The 24,538-nt window shown below is 40.1% G+C and overlaps 2 protein-coding genes across 3 annotated transcripts in view; both read right to left on the bottom strand.

The window, feature by feature from the left end:
* LOC110989355 (sodium- and chloride-dependent glycine transporter 1-like) overlaps positions 1 to 7,424 on the bottom strand; it is an 18,979-nt gene extending 11,555 nt beyond the window's left edge. The window contains exon 1 of the mRNA XM_087132789.1: positions 7,291 to 7,424. The gene's annotated coding sequence lies outside the window, so the exon portion shown is untranslated. The remainder of the gene's footprint in view (positions 1 to 7,290) is intronic.
* LOC110989365 (uncharacterized) lies at positions 1,769 to 24,538 on the bottom strand. Of its 2 annotated transcripts, none has more exons than XM_022253693.2 (5): positions 24,194 to 24,538; positions 18,496 to 18,822; positions 9,345 to 9,640; positions 8,457 to 8,517; positions 1,769 to 7,896 (listed from the first exon to the last, which is right to left on the bottom strand). In XM_022253693.2, exons 2-5 carry the CDS (start codon positions 18,653 to 18,655, stop codon positions 6,101 to 6,103), a joined length of 2,313 nt encoding a protein of 770 aa, XP_022109385.2. In that variant the 5' UTR covers positions 18,656 to 18,822; positions 24,194 to 24,538; the 3' UTR covers positions 1,769 to 6,100. The 2 variants fall into 2 exon arrangements, with proteins under 2 accessions (XP_022109385.2, XP_022109386.2); XM_022253694.2 differs by lacking the exon at positions 24,194 to 24,538 and adding an exon at positions 23,979 to 24,170.

The following is a 24,538-nucleotide window of genomic DNA, read 5'->3' as shown; positions in this document are numbered from 1 at the left end:
ATTTTCTGACCTGCAATCTAAGAATGGCAGCTTGTCTACTTCGGCTTGAAGAGAAAAAAAGAAATCCAATTTTTCATGAAAACGTCTATGGTAAGAACACGGTTTCTGTTAAATTTTGAATGAAACTTCACATCTGGCATCCAAGGTGAAGCATTAAAAAGCAGAAAACGTTCACTATATACTCTTGAACAATTCACATTGGATAATCAACGAGGCCATAACCTGTGAAGTAACAATTGAAATGGAAAGAAAATTTTCCGCAACCTCTGAAATTTCCCTGCACATAAAACCTGCTCATCGTTTTCCCTCACAATGTCTCACTGATCTTCAACTGGGAAAGCACCAAACACAGCCTGAAGTTTGTCCAGACATAGCATAAAATACTGGTTCATTATTTTGGATACCAAAACGGCAGTCCGAGTGTCACCCGTTCTACTCCGTGCAAGCTCCGTATGAATAAGAGCGCGTGTCTATCACCAAGGCTACCGAAACGGTTGGTTAACAGAAGAATTTCAAAGCCGTTTTGAAGCTTGTGTGTAACATGGTGAGTTAACCGAGATGAGTTCCGTACAGCAACAGGCGATATACAGGCCATGATATACCAGACATGATTTGTCCAAAACACGTTTAAACCTTGCCATTTTGTACATGCATGTACTTTGCAAGAACTTCTGTTCTACAGTTTAAATTTAAGTCTTTTTTTCGTATCCCACCCCTTTTTTCTTTCTTTTAGGTTACAACTTTTCCTTTCGTAAATTTAATCAAGACCATACCGAACAATCTTGTCTATGCTATACAGAAGCATTTTGACTTTACAAAACCCACGACTCGGACTTTCTTAACTGGCAGACTTTCGGGAACTAGTGATACCATGCCCGATACGGGGCCAATGGGTACGGAGGCCCGTTAGGGCCACGTGTCTTTCTCTTTCAAGGCGGTGTGTTTCTCTTTCGTTGTTGCCAGTAACTCACGGCCGCGACTTATTTATGCACCGTGTCACCGTGATGTCTTTGTTGTAATCGGATTAATTTCCCAAGTTTCTACAAGCTGAGAGCATGGCGTTAGATCAAAGGTCAAATAATATTTGCTGGTCATTTATGAATGTATTTAACCGTATGCATTTACTAATAGATCTTTGCCGGGACCGACAATGCCATCACATAATACATACCAACAGCTTCTCCACATCTTAAAAACATCGGTTCATTTTCGGTGTGAATCTAGGAAGCTACTATATTTGCTTTCCATGGTACAAAACATACCTTGCGAGTTAAGTCACGGCCGCGAGTTGAGTAAGTCGCGGCTGCGAGTTGAGTAAGTCACGGCCGCGTGTTAAGTAAGTGGCGATCGTGAGTTGAGTAAGTCGTGGCCGCGAGTTAATAAGTGGCGGCCGCGAGTTACTGGCAACAACGAAAGAGAAACACACCGCCGTGAAAGAGAAACGCACCACCATGAAAGAGAAAGACACGTGGCCCTAACGGGCTTCCGTAGATGGGTACGCCCCACAGGTCCAATCCCCATACACATTCTAGACTATTGTTACCTAACCCCCCCCCCCAGAAGTCTGTAAAGAATTCCTGAGATTCCGATCAAACAATGACCAACACAAAGGCGGGGGGGGGTTCTCTCCGCCTCATATCTTGCATCATACGGAACTAGTAGGCCTATACTAAATGTCTGATTAACGCCTGGATTCATCTGCTGTCGAATACCACTGAACTGTGATACCGCTGGATTTCACAAACCAACAAATAGCCTCAAAACTGTGTAAACTACCGGAATGAATATTTATTACATCATGATGCACAGGTACTAGAAACACACAGGAAACAGGGAAATACTCCATCTTACTTCACCACTTTGGGGTTTTCTTACATCGTTGAATACATTTACAAGGTGTATACATAACACTTAAACTGAAGCACCAGGTTTTTATTTCCAGGAATATAAATCAAATACAAATATAAACAAATACAAATATGAACATGTTTAACATAGCTGACTGTTATACGTCTTAAGTAATTGCCCCTTTATTGCAACATGACAAAGTACTGTTATAATTCTGCAAAGATTTCACACAATGGAATGTTTTTCTTTCTTTATATTGGTGTATGAAGTATGCAGGAATAGAAAAACTCATATAAGGAGATATGACAAATTCAAAGAGTACCGGTCCAAATTTTGGAATCTGACAGATATTGACGTACAAAGGTTCAGAAAATATTGGTCTTTAATACACGCAAGGTGTGGACATAAAAAGTGAGGATGAAAGAAATTTATTAAGGCTGATTATCGTATCCATGCAACAATTATTGACACAAGCTTGTACTTTCAAGATATGAGCAATGGCCTTCAAAGTTCATTGGTGTGCTGCCATAAATTTTAAGCCTTTGAGTTGTTGACTAAAACTTGTTGCTAAAAGGTAGTTCAATTAATCAAACATGTCATCTAATGGGGAACGATTAATCAATCACAAAAATAATCAGACACTTACAGGAACAAGTGCAATAGGCGGGGTGGCTTGTAAACAAACAGCAGAAATGAGTGCCAAGGATGCAACGAGAACTATTGCCGGGCGCTGTCCGGGTACCAATTTATAGGCAAATGTTAAGATTGTTGCCACCCATAAAGATGTATCGGGCAGACACTGGGACCTAGAAAAGAACTTCAGGTTTTCGACGATCAGAATCATGAAGTTTGAGGCACAGTTTTAAAGTACTCCCTGAATACCCTTTAGTAATTTTCGAGTTCTCATCCAGTACCTCTGTTCCGTTGTTTAATTAAAAAGAAAATTTATCCCAAGTTTATCTTCTTCTGGCTCTGATTACATTTGCCACCTACTGTAAAAAAAAAAGGCTCAATATTCGGCAGTAAAGGGAAAGTACATGCATTCGAAACAGACTTGATTGACTTCTTGATATAACCACATTTAGTGCAGGTTTCATGCACTATTGTTCTCACAAACTTTTCAAAATATACTTCTTTGAATCAGAAGTTTTATCCATACTGGGACTATAACAACAATTCTTTTTCTGCATACATGTACATTTCCTTCGAAAAGAATGTTAAAACAAATTAAGTGCGCTTAAAACAACTGACCAACTGAACAAAATTAAGTACTTAAATTATACAAGTTTGAACAAAAACGGAAACTTCTGCATACAAAAATTGAAGTCACTTCTGTCGCACGGTTTTTGCACCTGTTTAAAATGATGTTTTAGTAATACTATGACAAATCTAAACATACTCAGACATAAGAAATTCAAGACTGTGCAAAGGATAGTTTAGTTTAAGCTGTATAACTAAACATCAAAGAGATGAACAAAACACTATTGCACAATTACTCGTAGAACAAGAACTGGACACTTCTGTCCCCTCTGAGACAAAGCAGAGTATCATTTTCAACTTGGAAAACATTTCGTTCATAAATACATAAAAAACACCCCCCTCCAAAAAAAATCAGCCTCACCAAAATGAAACCATTACAAAACAAAGTATTTTAATAAATCCCAGATTTTAAAAAACATTACACAGATGCATTTAAATGCAAAGCTAGACTTAGCCATTAAGCTAACTGTAAAACAGTGCCCGTCTTCCCATTACAGAAATATTACCATGGTGACAACAATGTGTACAAAGCCAAGAAGCTGTCCCTTCCCTGGACAAGGCAAAAAACAACATCAACAAACAACAAACAACAATAACAACAAACAACAACAACAACCACTGCATTTAGGTTGCTTTCCTTGAAAGAGGGTTTGACTGGATTACAAGAGCCAAGTCCAAATCCAGCAAAGAAACACTGATACATGGCTACAAGCCAGGATTAAGGAGAATAAAGTCAGGAGAAAGAAGTTGGACACAATTGTGCACCATTACAAAGGTACATACATGCAATTCAATATTCAAAGCAGTAAAATTCATTCAAGTGAAGATTGTTAACTGGGGTATTCAATGTGCAAGCAAGATGGGGATAAAACCAGATTGAAGGAAGGGTAACAACTATATGTAATCTAACAGAAAAAATTGGCACCGGATTTACTTGGCCAAAGCCAAGTGTGGAATGAAGTGTGGTTATGAAAGGAACTCACTATAACCACTTCCCTGGACGAAATTGCCAGTCGGAGCTGACAGTGTTGTTCTCAAGACTTCTTAAGACCATCACAAGACCCCCAAAGACCATCACAAGACCCCCAAAGACCATCACAAGACCAACACAAGACCTCCAGTCCACATTCAGGTCACAAGCTATTCAAACAAACTTGAGCAAAAGTATTCCTCTGTCAGTGTTCATGTTAATTGTGACTGGTCTAAGTCTTGTGCAAAGATCGTATAGCGACGAAGGCACAAGATGGATAACTCTGCCCAAAAGATGTAATTACCATGGGCACCATTTGAGCAAGCGATACGCCTGCACACTTTATGGTAATGCTTGGGCGCAGCCTCACCAGGTGCACGTGCCTGCCGCGGCGCCTGCGCATTAATGTGCATTGCGCAGGCGTATCGCTTGCTCAAATGGCACCCGTGCGATTACAATGTTTTACGTGTATTCACGGTGAAGTTCACCATCTTGCGCCGCAAAGTAGTGCTATACGACCTTTGGTCTTGTGCATGGTCTTATGAATAGTCTTGTGATGGTCTTGACTTCAACACTGGGAGTCAAGTTATTCAGGGAATGCAAATATTCAATCATATCTCTAATCTATACAAGGTTTTGGTCCTAGGTTCAGGTCTGTACATTTTGATCTGGTTCATGGCTCAGGACTTCAGGTCTCAGTCTTAGACTTGGATCCCTACTGTGCCACTTGTGCAAGAAATATGCCTGTGTCACTCAATAATGGAGGAAGTCTCTAATGCATGGCAGCATGTTAGATGGGAGCACCATCACTGAACATTACACAAAACTCAATTGTAAACTCTAACAGGAGGTTGGGTATTGCTCTTGCCTCAAGTTAAAAATGGCAAAAGTGAATCTTGGAAAAACCTCTATCTGATATCCAATCGTATTAAAAGGTAAAAAATACACACAGGTTTACTTGCATAAGTTATGCATAAAAAACAGCACAATGGGTTTAATCTACAGGAAGATGTACATGTATATGTACATACATGTACACTGTACGTGTGCATTTACACAAATGTGTAAAAAATATAGGCAGTCTATTTTAACCTCTAAATTTCTTTAGCCAACTTTGATTATTTTAACAAGAAAAAATCTATTAATAAGTACTTTTTGAGATAGTAAATTACAGGGCACTTTTGAATCAAGTACTTTTGTGTGGTACATTTTTTTCTTGTTACACTCAAGGTTTGCTTTAACTTTTTCCAGTTTAATGTTGATTTTTAGCCTATATGTATATCTCCATTAGAGTGACTCTTGGTTCGTGAGCATTATTTTTGACCACCACGTATTGCCAGGATTCAATAGGAAATGAGGGATTGTGCCTTTTACTGTGTTTCGAAATAGCCTTGAGGATGTGAACTGTGGTTCCGGGACTGGACTGGTGTCTGTGATAACAGAGACCAGCATGGAAACGGCTTCAGTGGAAACATCCAAAATAAGTGATATTACACACTGGTGGTCCAAACTTACTGCAGAGTGAGTCAATGGCATAACAAGGGTGATATTTCTAGGGGGAGGGGGGACATCTGGGTGTGCACATATTTTATTCAGGAAGCACAGACAGCTGATGAACTGTGCCTGGTACATGGGTTGTGTACATTTCAAACTTTTCAAATGGGGGTGGGGGTGGTATACTGGTGGGTCTGTGCTGTCTGAGGTATGTGATGTACATTACTCTTGAAAGTTAACACCGTGCACTGGAATGTGAAATTTCAGGAAAAGAATTCACAATGTTTCCCACTGGTGGGAAAATCTGTGGAAATCTTTTCCCACTGGTGGGAAAATTTGTGAAATGAAAATGAATTCCCTGGGAAGAGATTTAAGTGTTAAGAGAATTTTCCACTCTCAATTTAACTTTCAATGTACTGTGCGAATATGTAATCAAGCTACCACTGGGTCATAGACTGCCAGTTGGCAGACTTCTGAATACTTCTAAGTCTGCTCTTGGATACACAGGAGCTTACTTCAAGCTGACAGTCATATCGTCCAGACCTGGACTTTCTCTGCAATCACACACCAGTTAGCATGGTCGTAGTAACTGCGCAGGATGTGGAGGCTGTCCACGTGTTCCTCTATGAGGTCAGCCAGCTCACCTTCACGGAACACATGGTAGTAGCGTAGATACAGCGAGGGGTCATCCTTGCTGCTTGGAGGAGGGTGGACTTTGGGACTCTTTGGAATGGGTTTATCTTCAGCCAAAGGACTAGTTGGAGTTGAACTGTTGGTAGTGGAGGAGTGGCAATCTTGGCATTGCTTACGAAGTGTGCTACTGTCCAGTGGTTTGCGATCTGGCTCACACTCGAGATCTGTTTCTGCAGAAGTTGAATTTTGTGTTTTTGGGTGCTCGTTCGAAATACTAGAATTGGATGTTGGACCACTGGAAGCACAGTCATCGAACTGCGTCATATCTTGTGTCAGGACAACATACTCGGCTAGTGTACTTTCAGATTTTAGATCGCTATCCGATGAAACTGGACTCTGTGAAGGGGCTTGACCATCAGCAACTGAGCCATCCATATCTGTGATTGTGGATTCATTACAAGCTATCGATTTGCCTAGTTTGCAATGTTTCATGGACAGACTGTCGGGGAGGGAGTAGGTTGCACTTTTGTTGGTGTGGTCTCTGTCGCAGGAATCTGCGCAGGCCAGTTCCACGGGGAAGGCAGTGAGGCTGTCGTCAGAGGAGGAGACAGAGTCGACGGAGGAATCTCGTTCCCTGCTGATGCTCCTGTGAGGGGGAGCGTGCACTGAACGGGACTTGTGGTACAGCTCCCCTTGAGCTGTCAGGCAATTGATTCCCACGATGGGCTGCACATTTGGAAGGAGTTTTAGTTGGAGTGAAGTCTTAGATTTGAAGGCCTTCATACCCTCATCGGGAGGCTCTTTCTTATGGGCATCGTCTTGTCTGTCATCTTTGTCCTTTGAGTCAAGGTTATGCGGCAGTGATTTATCTCCGTTTACTGTTGCATGCCCATTTACATCACCTTCTGCAACTGCATCTATCACACAGTTCCTTGTATTTCCCTGAGAGTACCCATTCCTCACACCTTGGATGCTACCATCAAGTGTGGAATTCATGGTTTTAGCTCTATGCCCAAACAACACAGGTTTATCTGCTTGCTGGAAAATTTGATTTTTGCTGAACGTTGACATCTCTAGACCCTTACCTGGCAACTCCTTGGCTGGAGGTTGCTTGTCAATGTCTAGGCTGCTCTGCCTGGATATTGCACGAAGTAACTGAGTGGCTGTGGATGTTAGGCTCCCCATAAAGGATGTCTCCTCAGTCACTGGCTCCCTGGGCAGCCTCTCGTCAAAAGAGAACATCCTTGGCAAATCTCGCTTTTGCTGGCAGGCTACTTCATGGGCAGACTGGTGGGCTGGGAGCTTTCTTGCCTTATTCACCCACACCTCTTGGCAAGTGATACGATTCTGCTCCCTGCTTATGTTGAGGAAGACTTCATCGGCAGATGAGGAGCGGGCCGGGAGAAGCAACCTCTTGAAGTGGTTCTTCTCTGTGTGTCCACGTGGCTCATTGCTCTGATCAGACTTGGTTCTCAAAAGCTCTTTGGTGTGCTTGGTACTTGCCTTGCCAGATCCATTCATGAACTCGGTGGAGTGCTGGTGAGGAAGAAATGGTGCTCTACCTTGACGAGAGATGCCTTTCCCAGTAGCAGTAGAGTAGCTGTGAATCTTGGATTTTGGTGTCAGCCTTCTGGAAACATCCTCAGTGCAGCCACAGCCAATGAAATGATGTGGTGCATATCTCCTTGAGTCTTCAGTAAAACAAAGTACCCATTCAAAACTTTACTGAGGTTGTTAGAGCTTGTTTAATTAAGCCATGAGAAATTCATTATTTTCAGAGATGAGGTATGATAAGTTATTGGAAGTTATAAAAGAGCAGTCCAAATGATCGCACCCGGGCTTCGAAAACTGATTTGATGCATCAATCTCTACAGTTCTGATTCAGAGTCCGTCACGAAATTGAACCATGTTAATCACCCACTGAAAACTGTCTTTGACGGTACAGCAAGACAATTTCTGCAGTACCGTCAGTACATTTAGAAACTGGCAACAGCAAAACGTTAGCAAAACAGAAAAATGTCAGTCATGTTAGAACTTCAGTGCAGTTGGGAACCCTCTTTACATAGTTACAATTTTTTTTAACTGAGGAAAATCTTAAAACTTAGCGTGCAAGCTTTTGGAATGTTATTGCGGTTTGCTCAATTTACTGTGACATGATCTACCATGTCTATAGCATTTGCATCATATTTTGGGAGTTAATTCTTTGTCAAACAGAACTCTGAAAAATTCAATTTTGACTGTCAGAACTCACCTTGAGTTTTGAGCTTTCTCGGTTGTAAGTGCCATGGGACCAACACATCTTGTGCATCAAACTGTCAGATGAGAGAAAAAAAAGTAAATGCACTTATCGTAAGACTTGTCATATTCTAAGAATGGCATAAATGGAAGTTTGTAACCAAACTCATCTGTCTTTGGTACATCAATCCTGCTGGCTTTGAGTTGCCGAACACAGCAAGTTGACATACATATATTTGAAGTCATCCTCAATAGACCAATTGCGCCAACTAAGTCACATGACCTATAGTGGGTATCAAACACCAATAATCATGGTGTCCTGCGATAGCAAAGTATGTTGAAAGTATCGTTTACCAATGATAAGGCAGATTTTCGGTATAGTGCTCAGCACATCAGTAGTCTGAGTACTTTACCAACTGTCAGCTTTATTTTTGGTAAATGACACTTCTGACACACTTGGCTACAGCAGGATGCTATGTTTTCTGATGTTTGATACCCACTTTACATGTAAGTCCCACAACTTAGCCGGTGCAATCAGTCTATTAAAATGCAGGAACTAGTACAACTGAATTGGAAGCAAGGTACAATTGAAATCATAAGTCTAGTCAAATGAAAAAGTACTAAAGCAACAAGAGATGAACATTGACAAAGGAATGGCAGAGAGTTAATTTCAACAGCTTGTGGTGGGACTTGCGACTGAATGATTTGTGAGACTGTGATGACTCATCATTGACTTTTATTTGACCATAAAATCAACCAAGACACAACTATGCATTTTAATTGGGTTTAGTGAAGGTCCAAAGGTCCATGCGTTGCATGGGCCCTTTGTAGAATTTGGAAATTTAGCAGGGGGTTGCCTTCATAAGCCAGGTTTATTCACAAATGGTTTGCTAGTTCAACTAACCTTTCTGAGTTTCTGCTCCATTGCCCACACATAGATCATGACCTGGCCACCAGGTCGGCAAATCCTGGCCAGCTCCTTCAGTGCTTGGGCCCGGCGCTCCGCTGTGGCAAAGTGGTGGATGACGGCAATGGAGATAACAGCATCAAAGCTGTCGTCGCGGTATGGGAGGCGGATGTTGTCGCAGACCATGGTCTCATGATGGGCCCGGTGGGCAATGGCAACCAGGCTGGGGCAACAGTCTGAGCCCACCTTGTAGATCTGCTTGTTGATCCCCAGGTACTTGCCATTACCACATCCTAAAACATGCCCACAGATGAGTGACAAGAAAATAGCAACCAAAATTGATACTGAGCCAGAGTTGTCTGCAGTAATGATTTGCATTAGTTTAGGTTGACCAGGCCAAACTAACCTGAAACACTATATAAATCAAATCCAACTTGATCCAATCTGAACTCCCCAAATCCACCTTGACTTGATCCGCATAAACCTTTAATTATCAGACCCAGGCAGACCTGTCACCACAAAATGAGCTGTAAGTCGTAATTTTCAAAAATTGAGATATTGGTACATGTAGTTTTGAATCCAGCAGAATGAGAGCTTTCCAATTTTTCGTAAGAGTATAAGGTGACAATGTGACATTATTTTGGCAGCTTTGCGTCTTTGCTTCCGACACTGTTTTAAGATTTCAGACATGGCACGAATAATGCTATCGTAAACATTAGTGAGAACATGACATTGTTTAAATATATGATCCTGCAAAATATTTGGAATTAAATAGGAGACGGGTTACTCTTTGCAAATATTGCAAAACCCCAAAACTGACCTCTACTTCAATACGACTTTGAACCCTCAATACATGTATAGGAAAGAGCAGGATGCCACTTTACTTTCATTTTGTTGTGATGGGTCACATTTTTCTGGTTGTTTTTTCCCTTTTAAACTTATCCACTTTTGTTTTGGAAAGATCACTGTAAAACTTGAAACTTGGAAAAATCTCTTTTACAGTCTTGGCTGGAGTGTAAATATTAATCAGTGGGGAAAAAAGTCATGTCTTGGTCATACTGGAAAAAAGTCACCTCTTGGTCATACTGGAAAAAAGTCACCTCTTGGTCATACTGGAAAAAAGTCACCTCTTGGTCATACTGGAAAATAGTCCCCTCTTGGTCATACTGGAAAATAGTCACCTCTTGGTCATACTGGAAAAAAGTCACCTCTTGGTCATACTGGAAAAAAGTCACCTCTTGGTCATACTGGAAAAAAGTCACCTCTTGGTCATACTGGAAAAAAGTCACCTCTTGGTCATACTGGAAAAAAGTCACCTCTTGGTCATACTGGAAAATAGTCACCTCTTGGTCACACTGGAAAATAGTCACCTCTTGGTCATACTGGAAAAAAGTCACCTCTTGGTCATACTGGAAAAAAGTCACCTCTTGGTCACACTGGAAAAAAGTCACCTCTTGGTCACACTGGAAAAAAGTCACCTCTTGGTCACACTGGAAAAAAGTCACCTCTTGGTCATACTGGAAAAAAGTCACCTCTTGGTCATACTGGAAAAAAGTCACCTCTTGGTCAGACTGGAAAAAAGTCACCTCTTGGTCATACTGGAAAAAAGTCACCTCTTGGTCACACTGGAAAAAGTCACCTCTTGGTCATACTGGAAAATAGTCATCTCTTGGTCATACTGGAAAAAAGTCACCTCTTGGTCATACTGGAAACTGTGAATCTGCCGTAATAATGCATCATGTGCATGTTCGAAATGTTTCATTTTTTCAGGGGGAGGGGTTATTTTGGGTTTTACCAAGATGGCTTAACCAAATTGAATCTTCCCATAAGTCATAAATTCAAAACTAAAACCAACCTGACCCCAAGTTGGTCTGGAGACAGGTCAGTTTTGATTTTAGGATGCGTTTGCACAGTATTAGTTTGCAGTGTCTCAACAAGCCCTGAGGACAGGCAAAAGCAATTTTGGATAGGCAGTTTGCTTGTAGAATATCTATACATGTATATTCTTAAATATTTATTTATTTATTTAAACAAAAATACAGCACTGGTGAATGATTCTTTCAATTTCCTTCAAAATACTGGACATAATGGAAGTATAGGCTCAGACAGCACCAAATCAGTTTCGAAATTCTGTTGGGAGTGGAGAGGCAGGTTTTCAAACTTTGCCGAGAGCTAATAGGCAGATATTTTAATCTTAGATGAAACTTGGTTGTTTGTGCCATTTCATGTATCAGATTTACACAACTATGATTTTTTTTGGAGGGGAACCAGATAACCTAAGAGGAATGAGTAAGAATTTATTAACATTTTTGTACTACAGGCTTTCTTTAGATACAACTCTCTTATTGCTATTTGTGGAAAAAACTGTTGATAGTGTAACAACCCATTCAAAGAGACTTTTTTATCAGAATACTGCTCCAAAAACTCTTTAAGCTACTGCAAAAAATTTAGTTTCTAAATTCTAGAACATTTTCCTTTGCTCGGAATGCACATACTGTACATGTATGAATTCATTGCTGGAGCAGCATTTTCATCTGCCTTGTTTGATATACTGGTCTGTTGAGGTCATAAGTTTCCACCACAGACTTCGGAATGGGTAGGGCTGAGTCAATTCGAATAATTTACTATTCAAATATTCGACCTGCAATTCGATTGAATATCCTAATATTCGGTTGTACCGACTGGCAGATTGTTGATGAACAAACCATATATAAAATCAGTTGCAATAACACATAATTGTACATTATGATCAATATAATAGCTTCTCACATCTAGGAGTATCTCCAGCCACCATTAAGCAAGGTTTAAGAGATGAACAAGACTTCTTGCCCTGTTGAAAATTTCTATTCCTTTTTTGTTTAATGAGTAATTTACTTTTTAAATCGTTGTAAGATTTCTGATGCTTTTCATTTGAATCTGCTGTTACAAGCCTTCATAGTGCAATTTTTCTCATTTAAAACAAAAGAAAATTTTCCCTTCCTATTTATGAATTTTGGATTTGAATATTCAAATTTGCAAAACAATATTCAAATATTTGACAATCGGTCAAATATTCGGTTATTCGGATATTTGGCACAGCTCTAAGAATGGGATGACCAGTCTCATTCAGTGATTGTGACCATATATGTATACAGATCCAGACTTAGGCCATGGATTGTTTATGTACATAGACAAGCACATGAAAAACAGCAAAGACATGTCAGTGAAAACTGCAGTAAATGCCTAAAGAACAAAGTCTTTTCTTGTGAGTTGGATCAAGGCAGGAAAACAGCTTAGCACAACCAACTTTCACAGAGCAAGGACCTATGGAGCTTCACTTTTGACCTTATTTACATATCAGAACTACATTTTACCTGTGTAGTTCAATGCCTGTCATACTAGACGGATACTTGTTTTGTACATGTCCCAATTTGCCTAACAAAAGAAATTATCTCCTTAACACAGTGAAGGCCTGCTGTGTGCATGTACATGTATACCAACACATTTACCATCATACCAATTGGTTTCAAATAGCGATACTTCTCGTAGAGGGGCATGTTACGTACATGTACAGCATCTTAGGTTTTTCTATTGTCTCAGCTATTCACTTTGCACTATTCTTTGGAATTTTAAAATAAGTGTAACTAAGCATTTCTACTTTTAAATCCTGTATTTACCACATGCCCAAAGCAACTGATGTATGAAATTCTGTTGAATGCTTTCAGCTTCTTCATTCAATTCTCAAGCATCATGCAAACATTACGCACAATGCTCAATCATCCAGGAGTTTGGGATTTTTAATGCCATGTTTCAAACAACCAATACAAATAGATACCAGTCTAAAATTATGTCTAGCATTTCATTTCTCTTGACTTATCCTTCTGGCGGAACTGAATGAAGAGAAAGATCTCAATTTACAAAATGAACTTCCAAGTACATGTACTAGTAGATCTCAAACTTAGCTGGTGAATTTCTTAGGACCTCATATCTTTAGCTGAAGAGTAGTTTGAAGAATAATTTTAGGACTCGGAGCCAATTAAGGTGGTTGTTTTTCTTGTTTGGCATATTCCTCTTAAACTTAATTTAATTTAGTATACACACAAAGGGTGATATCTATAAACATGTTCAATGTACATGTACACGTAGCTCTGGTTTTATTTTTACTGACACGTACTGTACAGGTATAGCACCTTACATGTATGTCGAGGCAAACAACAATTTACAGCAATTATGCAGAATGCTGAAGGTTAAGCACAGCATAATCCTGTAAATTCAATTTACTAGCCAAACAGATGTAGTCATTCCTCTGTGACTTCTGCAGCCTGACATATGAGGCCAATTTGTTTTTGGGAATGACAACTTTTTCTGTTGGTAAGCCAATTACAGGGAGTCGTTCAGCCCCAAAACTAGCACGCCCATGTACACGTGTGTATGCATCAGATCACAGCATCTCTTCCAGCAGAGATATAATGCAACCAATGAACCAGATTTAAATAAGCTAATGGCAGTTAAAATTACTTGAGGTTCACAGCGTAGTGTTGGAGGCAGTGACTCAAGTGGAAATTCTCCCACGTACTGAATTCAAGGTTTTAGTACATGTACACACCGCAGTTACAAACTGAGAAATACATGTACATGTATAACCGTGGAGCTATTAAACACAAGGAGTTAGAACGAAGTACCTACAAACCGTAATCCAATTAACCACTCCGGTCGGCTTCATAGACAAAGCGCGGTTACCGGACCTAGTGTTGAATAACCTAGACATTCTTTGTACACAGTGATCGCCACCGCCGGGTAGCTGGTAACCCACAGACTCACTGTGTTTCGCTGCGGCATACTGGAGTAAATACATATAAATGGTGGAAAAGATGCACGAAGAAGATGCGCATTTCTCTTCAGTAGTCCTCAGGAGTAAGTGAGTGATCTCCACAGATGCGCTCGAAAATTCCACATCAGCAGTGGTTATTTGGAGAAAGTCAGACGTTTTTAAAGTCAGTTATGACATTTTGCGGTCCCGGAGGGAACTGCGATATTTATGTCATAAGTCGCAATCCTTGTGGTTCCTAGGTTAAAAGAGGGTGGAAACATGCTGCAGGAATGCATTTGACAACGTGGCAAGGATTCATGCCTGGCCATTTGTGGCCAATGACAGGAAGGGCAATGAATCTTCCCATGTTTTTGCGTGTTTTGTTATTTTCCTCTGGACCTGCTACATTCTTTCAGTTTTCTTGTCGCTTTTTTTTGGAGAATTTGTGTTAGTTAGCAATTCTGTTTCTTTTTAATCAGACGTTTTGGGGATGTAAAGAAGCAACCAGACTTTCATTATCATTGGAATATCAGATCACTAAAATTATCAAAATTTACGTCTCAGATGATAGTGGCTTTCATCTCATGGCAGCCATGTAGAATGTGTGGAAGTGTTTTGGACACGCAAGCGCGGTACCCACAATCCTTTGCAAATGCAACTCTAAGCATTCCTTATAGCCCGCAAGTGTCACGTAATTTGTTTTGTCCTTGCAGCACGTGCAGTGCTGGCGGTGGCCATCATTGACCCTTTTGACCTCTGTATGTGCTTACTCCTTGTGTATAGTAGCTATATGGTATAACACACTCAAAATCAGCACTCCTCTTTAACACAACAAATACATGTATATGGCCAGACAAAATGTAAGGAACATTTGGATTTCTCTGTTCTCTTTAATTTGATAAAACTGTATCTATCAAGACAAGAATTCAGAAGAGGGGGACAAATTCGTGATAATCTTTTAAGATATTAGGTATCTGATGCTGTTAAAAATAATGTATCCATGTAGCGCAGAATAACTGCAGATCAATAGTGTAAAAACCCACATGTACATGTAGTAAGCATCATATTGGCAGAGACAAAGGGAACATAAATCATTAGATCTCCACGGCTTCAACACATGTGTACGTATCTTGCTGTACACAGTATTATGCATGAAGGAAATTAAATCACTTCACTGACTTTAAACAACTGACGACATGTACATTGCATAGAGTGAGGCTGGTAAACAGTTCCATTGTGAAAATGCGCATGCAGTAGGATGAGCACAAGCACTACTGAGGAAATAATGATCCGAGTTGCTCAGGGGTGGAAAAAAACCTGATTTTTCCTTCAAGATGCACAGATCAGATAATCTATGGATTCGTTCAGCATCAGAGGGTGAAGTACTGTACATTCACTTCAAATCACAAATGTTTATATAGTCAGGCACACATGCACAGTACCAGTTACAGTAGGCAGAGACCAAATGAGCACAACACCATTTCCGTTCCAATGTGAAGAGATACAGCCAAATTAGGTTTGAGGAGGTCATATCCCTACCCCTTATCCCTGTAGGGGAAACCAAGTCCGCCCGAAATGAGGTCTCAGCTAATAATAAGAAGCCAAGTTAATGATCGTTGTGGATGAGGATACGGTTGCCGTGACAACAAGTAATTATCTTTTCTGAGCTGAAATGAGGTCCCTCCAATATTGATGAGAGCAAATTGCATGTAGATGCCAGTGATGTTCTTCTGTTGCGATGTTAGTATGCACTGGGTTTTTCTCTTCTCTGCTCCCCTACTAAGAAGGAATTGATTAAAGCATTCTGGAGGTGTACCCACCTGGCAATAAGAATTCATCAACCAATCTACTGCATGGTTTCGGATTAATGTCTTGGTAGGGGAGGTCTTTAATGAACTGTATTCTATGAAACTATGTGTACAATGATATTGCTGCTGTATGACAAACAGCACGGCAAGAAGTATCTTAAAAAATGCACAGGTACTGCAAAGAGGCATGGACATTTTATGTACATGTACGTGTCAATGTTTCTGCCCATACATTAACCTGAAATCATTGCTTGTATTGTTTGTAAGTTTGTAAAAAATCATATATTTATCTCTGGGCAAGACTTCTGTTCCGTCAGTGTATGACGATAAAAAATACACTTGTGATCAAAAAAAATGGCTGGAACTTCACATACTTGTAATATGCAGGTAAGCCTGTATCTTCAGCATGTTGAAAAATGATGAAATGTGCATTTTGTAGAGTGATCAGGCTAGAAAGTTACACAAACTTTAATTTTGAGTGCTTGTGTTTACCAGGGCAGATTTCTGGGTTACCAAAAGCAAATACATGTACTGTACATACATGTAGGATGACATTAAAAGCATCATTAAGCTAAGAAGGCTCTCTTTAAAATCATGTAGGGTAAGTGTGGGTCTTCCCGATCGGGGGGAGAACCCGATCAGTCGTGATTTTTTTCATATAGTAGGGCCTACACTCTATTCATTTCATTCACGTCACACTCTGTAGGCCCTACTATACGAAAAAAATCACGGCTGATCGGGTTCTCCCCCTGATCGGGTATACCCACACTTACCCTACACGTAAGTTATTAAATCTACTTAATGCTACCAGTTGATGCTTTATGTTTAAAATGGACTTTTTGCTTCCATCATTGGGGTGGGGGGTTACACACTGCATATTTATCTAGTTCTTATGGATAAATTAAGTGTATTCTGATGGGTGCACTGAACTAATTCAAGTTACACTGATGACAGTGTGAAAATCAACAAAGTTGGAGTTGTTGGGTCCTTCAGATTTCATTTGATTGTCAAATTTTAGTAGGTTAACCAATAAATTTTTTAATGATCCGCTAAAAACAAACTCATCCCCCCCCAAAAAAAGAATGCTCCCAAGTCTTCCCAGCAGCCATTTTTCAAATGACATCCCTCACCTTTCTCGGGCTCTTCTGACAAATTTTTAATCACATTTTATCCTCTTTGACCCAAGATGGGTGCCCCTAAATCTACAGAGATGATCCTAAGTCATGCCATAATTTCTTGGCCCACACAAACCACCTCTTTCGAAAGAATTTGTACAGTGTAGGGATACTATAAGCCCCTCGGCCTAGCAGAGAATTTTCCATGAATTGGGACACTGCACGCTGATGTTCACCAATATTTTGTGAACCTACATGTACATGTACATGTAGGCCTACAGCGTATACGGCCCATTTCCTCAGAAAGCACTATTTATATTAAAACTGCAATGAGTGCCAGGGATACAACCCCAGGGGAGCAAATTTGGTGTATTGAATACAACCTCTGTGTGCCAGTGGATGAACCTGAGAACAGATCCAATTAAGTCACTGCATTCAAGGCTCCTCCCCAATTCTCAGAAAAAAAGGAAATAAAACCACTGAAGATGATGGAAAAAAGAGGAGACAAACCATCTACTCACATGTGACCTGAGATCTGGGATCAGTAGGATAACACTACAATCTAGGATTTGACACTGGCCTATTTCCTTTTTGTTATATGCTGAACTCAAGGTTGAAATCGGAAGAGCCCATTCAGTGGACACTGTAACTGAGAAGGAAATCGGATGCTGCTCTGGCTATGCTAAAATTAACTTCATATTCAATGTACTTTGCCAACCATGGCACAAAAATGACGATGGAAACTGACACAAAACCTCATTTTCCAAGCTTTTCAACCAGTTGAAATCCATACGTATTGAGTATTGGCAGCTGCAAAACCTTACACATCATGCAGCTTGCAGAAATGGTACATAAAATACTATATCTTTTGCGCAATACATTCATTTGAGAGTCTGACAGGCCCAACAGCTTCCTGAAAAGGCTGAGATCACAGAGATTATACACCACAACTTACAAGCCCCAGAACAATTGTCACAGAGTAACTGAACCTGGAGGAGGAACTTGGATCAAGTTTTTTGAATGAATGATTGTTATCAAAGCCTACCTGTAGCCCTTATGATTGATTGAACTCTTACTCCAAGGCTGTGTAAAAGTGACATGAAATTTTGGAAGATTGAACACTCTTGGGGTTGACGAGTTGCAAATAATACACTACTGTAATCAAAGAACAACCGATTCAGGCAGGAGTTGACATTTTGGAATTGGAAAGATTTCATACAAGAAGATGGGCAAGACCCAAAAGTGTCATAACTGCATGACCAAAGAAATGAAAGATGGGAGAGTGTATTTACATGCCAAATTTCACTTGAAGGCTTGTGGTGGGACACGTTCTCTCCTTGCCCTTTGCTCAAACATCCCCCCAAAAGAAAAAAAATCATGAATCTGGCCGGATGCGCAAACGTACACCACCCCACCTTGCATGATTGTACACCTACCGACATCAGCTACAATGCTTCCCGGCTCCAAGCCAAGTAGAAACTCCTTCACCCTGGGCCAGGCCTTATACCGTGCATCGCTGAAGTGTGGGGCAATCCGCTCGTACACGTCATGGACATGCTGCTTCTCAAGTGCGATGGACTGGGTCTGTCGATCCATGGAGGAAGGGGATGAGGGCACGGAGGGAGAGGGGATCCCTCCCTGGGGCACTTGGGCCAGGATGATGTGGCTGATCGGGGCTCAGTGCTCACGCATCAACATGTAAGGGGTGATCGAGGATACCTCGAGGCATCTGTGACAAGGAGTGCTGGCAGCATGTGTGGATGCTGCAAAGTAGGATAAACCAGAGAAAATGGGGATTACATGTACATGTACCTTCATGATACCTCACTGACAGGAAGTGAAGTACCACCTTCTCTCCCTCAAGTATCAATACAGTGACTCACAAATCGACTTGTACATGTATCCTATTTCTGCACACATACATGTACATGTACAGGGTACATGTACACACAATTGGTACACCGTTGAACACTTTCAAGATAATGGTATCCCTGTGTTTTGGTTTTCTTTTGCTTTTATTCTCCATAAAAGATCGATAAAATAAATGATCTCATTCCATGCATGTTCCAGCAACCCTGAATTAGAATTGGAAATTAGCTCTCAGTATGATAATCCATGCTGAATATAAATTCCCAAAGACCAAGGAACTACATGTAAACTGTTCGACAGTTCTGACTTTCCCAACGGTTGATTCTTTTTCCAAATTATTCCCTTCAGTGCAAGCGTGGCACAGGATGCATGATGTACATGTACAATGCACACTGTGCCAACAGCACACTTTGATTTTGAAGATGCAAGAAAGCGCACATGTGTTGTGACAGTCTTCTTTGTTGACAACAGCTGCTGTTATGCATGGCGGCAGATGCACGATATTGATTTTGAACAGCAAATCTCGGCTGCAAAATAAACAGGAAACAGTGCTTTGAAATGGGAAAAAAAAAAAAAACAACAAACCAAAACGACAACAGTGAGGCTTGCAGTTTTTTTAATGCTTTCAAAGCAGACTGTGCATATCCCGAATTGTAGACATGTACAAATACGTGTACACTGTACATGTACTGGTACATGTGTTATAATGCTTACAAATGGACCATCAATGCAATCATTGCATAAGTTCCTTTTCTCGTTCCCTTAATTTACCAACAACATAAATAATCACCATCTGTAGAATCAACAGTATGAGACCAAGTTATGATTACTTGGTCTCACATGTAATTCTGAGGGGCCACCCTCCAGCTTACTTTGCACACATACACTGTACAGTACAGTACTCAGAGGTGCATGTATTCTCTATTGCATACCAGGGAGGGAATGTGTGGTGGTGTTACAGCAATTATACTGGTATCTAATGCCATAACTGTAACAACTTCATTGTATAGTCTGACATTGTGTTAACTTCTGGACATAAAGCATGCCATAAAAGAGTATACATGTATGTGAGGATTATACTCAATGGGATAACATTTAAATTTAATGCACCCAGTATCCAATGTAGGACAGGCATACATGTACATGTATATACCGGTACATGTGTACATGTCCCAATCAACTGGAATTGTGTTTTCATTCATAAAATACATGTACCCAAAAGGTTGTATCTCAGCTATGACAATCTCTGATAACAATCTCACAGGGGGTCATTTACATGTATGAAAAGTGACCAACAACAACTGGCCATACATACTAAATAATTAACACAAGTGATACATGTATTTCAATTTAGAAAAAGAATATGCTTCACAAATAAATTACAACTTCTCTTTAAAATTGATACTAAATTTAGGCACAAAGTAAGAATGAAGCACCAGGATTTTTTTAATCATGAATGAACCAATACGACGGGCCAAAAAAATTCCTTTTAACACTGTAGTGCATCAAGCCAAAACAGACTTACAAAACCTTCAGAACCACCCATCAGGTCTGAACCTTTGCTCTTGAAAGAGCAAAACTATTTCTTCCAAATGTTATAAAAGGAACTCTTTGCATTCACATCCAATCTATGGGCAAATGTCCCTTTCAAGAATTTTTGCATACATGTACAAGTGTAAGTCAAGTGCACAACACAGCGCTGTCTGGCTACGGTCTGGTCGTACAAAACAGTTTCATTGTTCAGAGGTCTATCTTATTTTTGTATTGATACAACAAATATTTATAAACACAATTCAAGGACAAACAAAGCCCTCCACCCCCTCAAAATTACTGCAGTGTGGAACACGCGGACAAAAGACCCTGAGTGCCCCTGTTTTTGACCCTACATGAATGCATCACGCTTGGTATGAACATAAACCCCAGCAACACCAAGGTTGAAAGAAATCCTGAACGGTTGACAAGTGGTTTTCATACTTGCAAAAATGAAATACAGAATTGTGAGCCATCTATTATACACTTTCATAAACAACTCCTGATTTGAGCATTTTTCTACTGGTACGTACAAGTTGCCAATGCCAGCTTTAGACTTAGGTTGAACCATCAAGGTAAATGTTACAGCACCATGCTCAAACGTTAAACATACATGTTCACGTAAATAACAGGTAATCCCTTGTGGACAGTATCATTTGAGCCTGGCAATCCAAACTTTGGAAAAGGACAAAGCACTTTAAAAACCTGTACTGCCACATGACACCAATGTTGACTCTTGCGACTAGTTGTGAGTTATTCTTTAACACATGTACACGTTTGTATGATACATGTATTTCTCATATTTTGCTGAACTCTAAAGCGCTTCCACAGCTCTATATTTGCAATAACTGGCAATGTGCAGTGGTCAAGTTTACCTCCACTGACTTCACAGACATTGTGAGTATGCGAAACAAATGAGAGATCAGGCATGTACAGCACAAACTACTGTATTTAAAAACAGAAAGTTTGTGAAACAAAAAAAAACCACACACACAAAAAGCAAACAACAAATAACAAATGGACACTTTAAAGAATAAAACTATAGTATGGTACAAGTAAAACAAAGGTAATAGCAATAACAAGGGCAACGCACCATCTACATTGCTGAGATACATTTACATTTAAACTAACTTGGAAACAGAACAATTTTCAAATATCTTGAAATGAGGAATTCCTCAAACAGCTCAGAAATTAATAGGCTTAAGTTAAGCTTCCGAATATGCATGTGTATGTAACTTGGTAACTGCTAGAAAATCTAGGGTCCCTAGGGGGAACAGTTCTTAGATGTATGCATATGCTGGGGCTGCCCTGGCAAAGTAAAACTAAAATAAAATCTAATACAACTCAAGGAAAAGCAAACAGTAGGGATAATTACATGTAGGTAAGGTTTGTTTGCAACGTAAAAATGTAACACAAAAAAGAACATAGAAAATGAAATGAAGTAAGACAGCATGAGAAAATACAAACTGGATTCCTTAACCTGGAAACTGGGGAAAATAATGAATATTTTGACAGGTTCACAGTGTCACTAACTCCCAGTTTAAAGGTATCAAAATATTTATGCACTCATACCTGTATGATAAATTGCCTGGCTTTGTTAATCTTAAATACCCTGCATTCTGAGACATTACACACAATTTGCCACATGAACAACTGTCAAAGCAGTATGAACAAAAAAGCACAATACTGCCCACTTTGGCATGCTGAGGTCCTAGTTTTATCATTGCATGGAGAAGGGTATTGCTCCATGATTCAGGGGATGATTTACCCCGCTCTGAAACTTTTGAACCGGTTCTTGTAGAAATGAAAGTCCATGTATAGCCCAGGTTGGACGTCGTCTTCATTTCATTACAGTCAGGGAGTCCACCTGGGCTAGTCCATGTACATTGAATCTGACAGTCCGGATCACTTTTCATGAAAACTGTGGTACACCTGTCCATCTCTGAAATTTCTGTGACCAGAGACTCACACAGTGGCATCATTTTATAGCAAAATTCCTCCCCTTCCTCTACAGACACCAAATATTTTCATTCACACTCAATTTCAAGGAAAAAAACCTCTGTTTTTGTGCTGGACTGAGCGTGAAAGTTCTGGATCACTTTTAAAAGTTCAAAATCAATCGTGCACTTTGCACCACACTGTGCACGCGTGTTTTTGGTTGTACGGTTATGTCAGTAACATTCATCAGCCTCTCACAAACCAATGAAGGTGGTGTAAGTGCCTAAGTTTTGGAATCATTGACAGCTCCAGATCACTTGATTAGAGAAAACTTAATTCTAGTGTGCATAGCCCAGCCTTTTTTGTGATTTGTTTAGAATTTCAATGTCTATAAGTTTACAATAGTTACAACAGAAATTTTGGAAAATGTTTGAACGTTAACCACGACATAGTTTAAAGATACCAGAATGTAAGAAAGAGTTCCGTCTACGGACAAGACTTGATGCCCCTGTGCACAAAGTTATGAGACTCATCTGAAGTGTTTTCTAAACTTACTTAATAATTAATAATTCATTCATTTATAAAGCACAAATTTCATATAAACATGTTCAAATGTGCTATACAATGAAGACATTAACGTAGTACTGGTACAATGAATACATTTGAACGTGGTTGAGCCGATGGCATACATGTACCTGTACAAGGGTGCTTTGGGCAGCCACCAAACAACCTCTGTAGAGAGGAGACAATAAGAAGCAGTTACTTTTAGAGATGGGAGGAAAACCCCAGAGAAGACAGTTCTGGGTAAAACCCACGGAGTCAGGTAGGGACTGACAACCCAATCAACATGTGGACCAAGCTGGGGATCGAACTTGGGCTGCAGAGGTGAAAGGTGAGGAAAGAACTACCTTTCCAACCCAACTCCCCAAAACTTGTAAATCCTTTAGAATTTTCTGAGCTAAATTTCACTTTTTGTGACATGTTGTCACTTTCTGATGGCTGTTATAACTGTTATAACATTTTACGGGAATATTAGTGTCGCTTGTACATTGTAAGTGGACCTCTTTCCGATAAATGTTTTTGCAGAATTACTTAATAACAGACATGACTGACATTGAAATTAGCAAAATGGAACATGTTCCACCCATTTTTGCCATGGTGCTTATACATGTACAATAGCATAGACCTACAGACTAACTAATCCACATTTTCATTGAAATTTGTGTGAACACTCACTGGTGACGATTCTCGAAAAAGGCTTGATTACACTAGAATTCAATTTTCATTCTGTATACGGCCATCACAAATTTTTCCTTGCAGTGACACATCAATTATCATCCGTCAGAAAGAGAAAACATGTTCTAAAATGTCAAATTTATTTAGCAAGGAAAATACTGAAGTTTTTACTCTGAACTTCCTTAGAGTTTTTCAGACCAGTCTCATACTATAGGCTAGGCTTTGTGCAGAGGGTGTCAAGTGATGTCCGTGTGTGGAACTCCTTCCTTAAATTCTTATTGAATCAAGTCAGCGAGTGATTTGGAACTGTCGATGATCCGCAACCATTTTCACATGATTTTCCTACCTCTACACTGTATCATTCTTCTGGTCTGTGGCCTGCAGTGCTGCAGTAAACTTTTGAAGACGATATTAAACCAGAGCCTTTTTCTTTGTTGTGTTCTTCAATCTACACGTAAGTAGCCTATGCCCTAAACAGTGCTAAACACGACGAGAGTTGACGTTGTCAGGGTTGTAGGCTATAGTCCACTCATGTGGAACTTTTTCGCCGCTGTTCCATACCTTTTCTGAGATGCTACTGCTTCACTTCGATTGTCACTGAGCAGCCACTGCGTTGTTCTTCCATCGTTTCAGGCAGCCACATCACTGAGGGATGTTGGGGGAAAATGACTGCACTCCCCGCCGGTGCAATTGAAATCTCCAGTCCGTGCGTGCGTAAAGCTCCTCGCACTCTACTCGCAGACGACAACTTACCGTACCGAACAATGACAAAATGCAACAACAAAAAACTCACGAGTAATAAACTTGTGTAAGTCTTTATGGCATTCATTTTGGTGAACGACCTGTCATTGCAATCAATGACGCGTTAGAATGGTTCGTGAACGTAGGGAAAGACCGATTCAAATT

The sequence above is a fragment of the Acanthaster planci genome, linkage group LG02, assembly GCF_054643075.1.
Source record: "Acanthaster planci isolate LZ-2023a linkage group LG02, COTS_SCS, whole genome shotgun sequence".
Lineage (NCBI taxonomy): Eukaryota > Metazoa > Echinodermata > Asteroidea > Valvatida > Acanthasteridae > Acanthaster > Acanthaster planci.
This window is presented reverse-complemented; position numbering and strand designations above follow the sequence as displayed.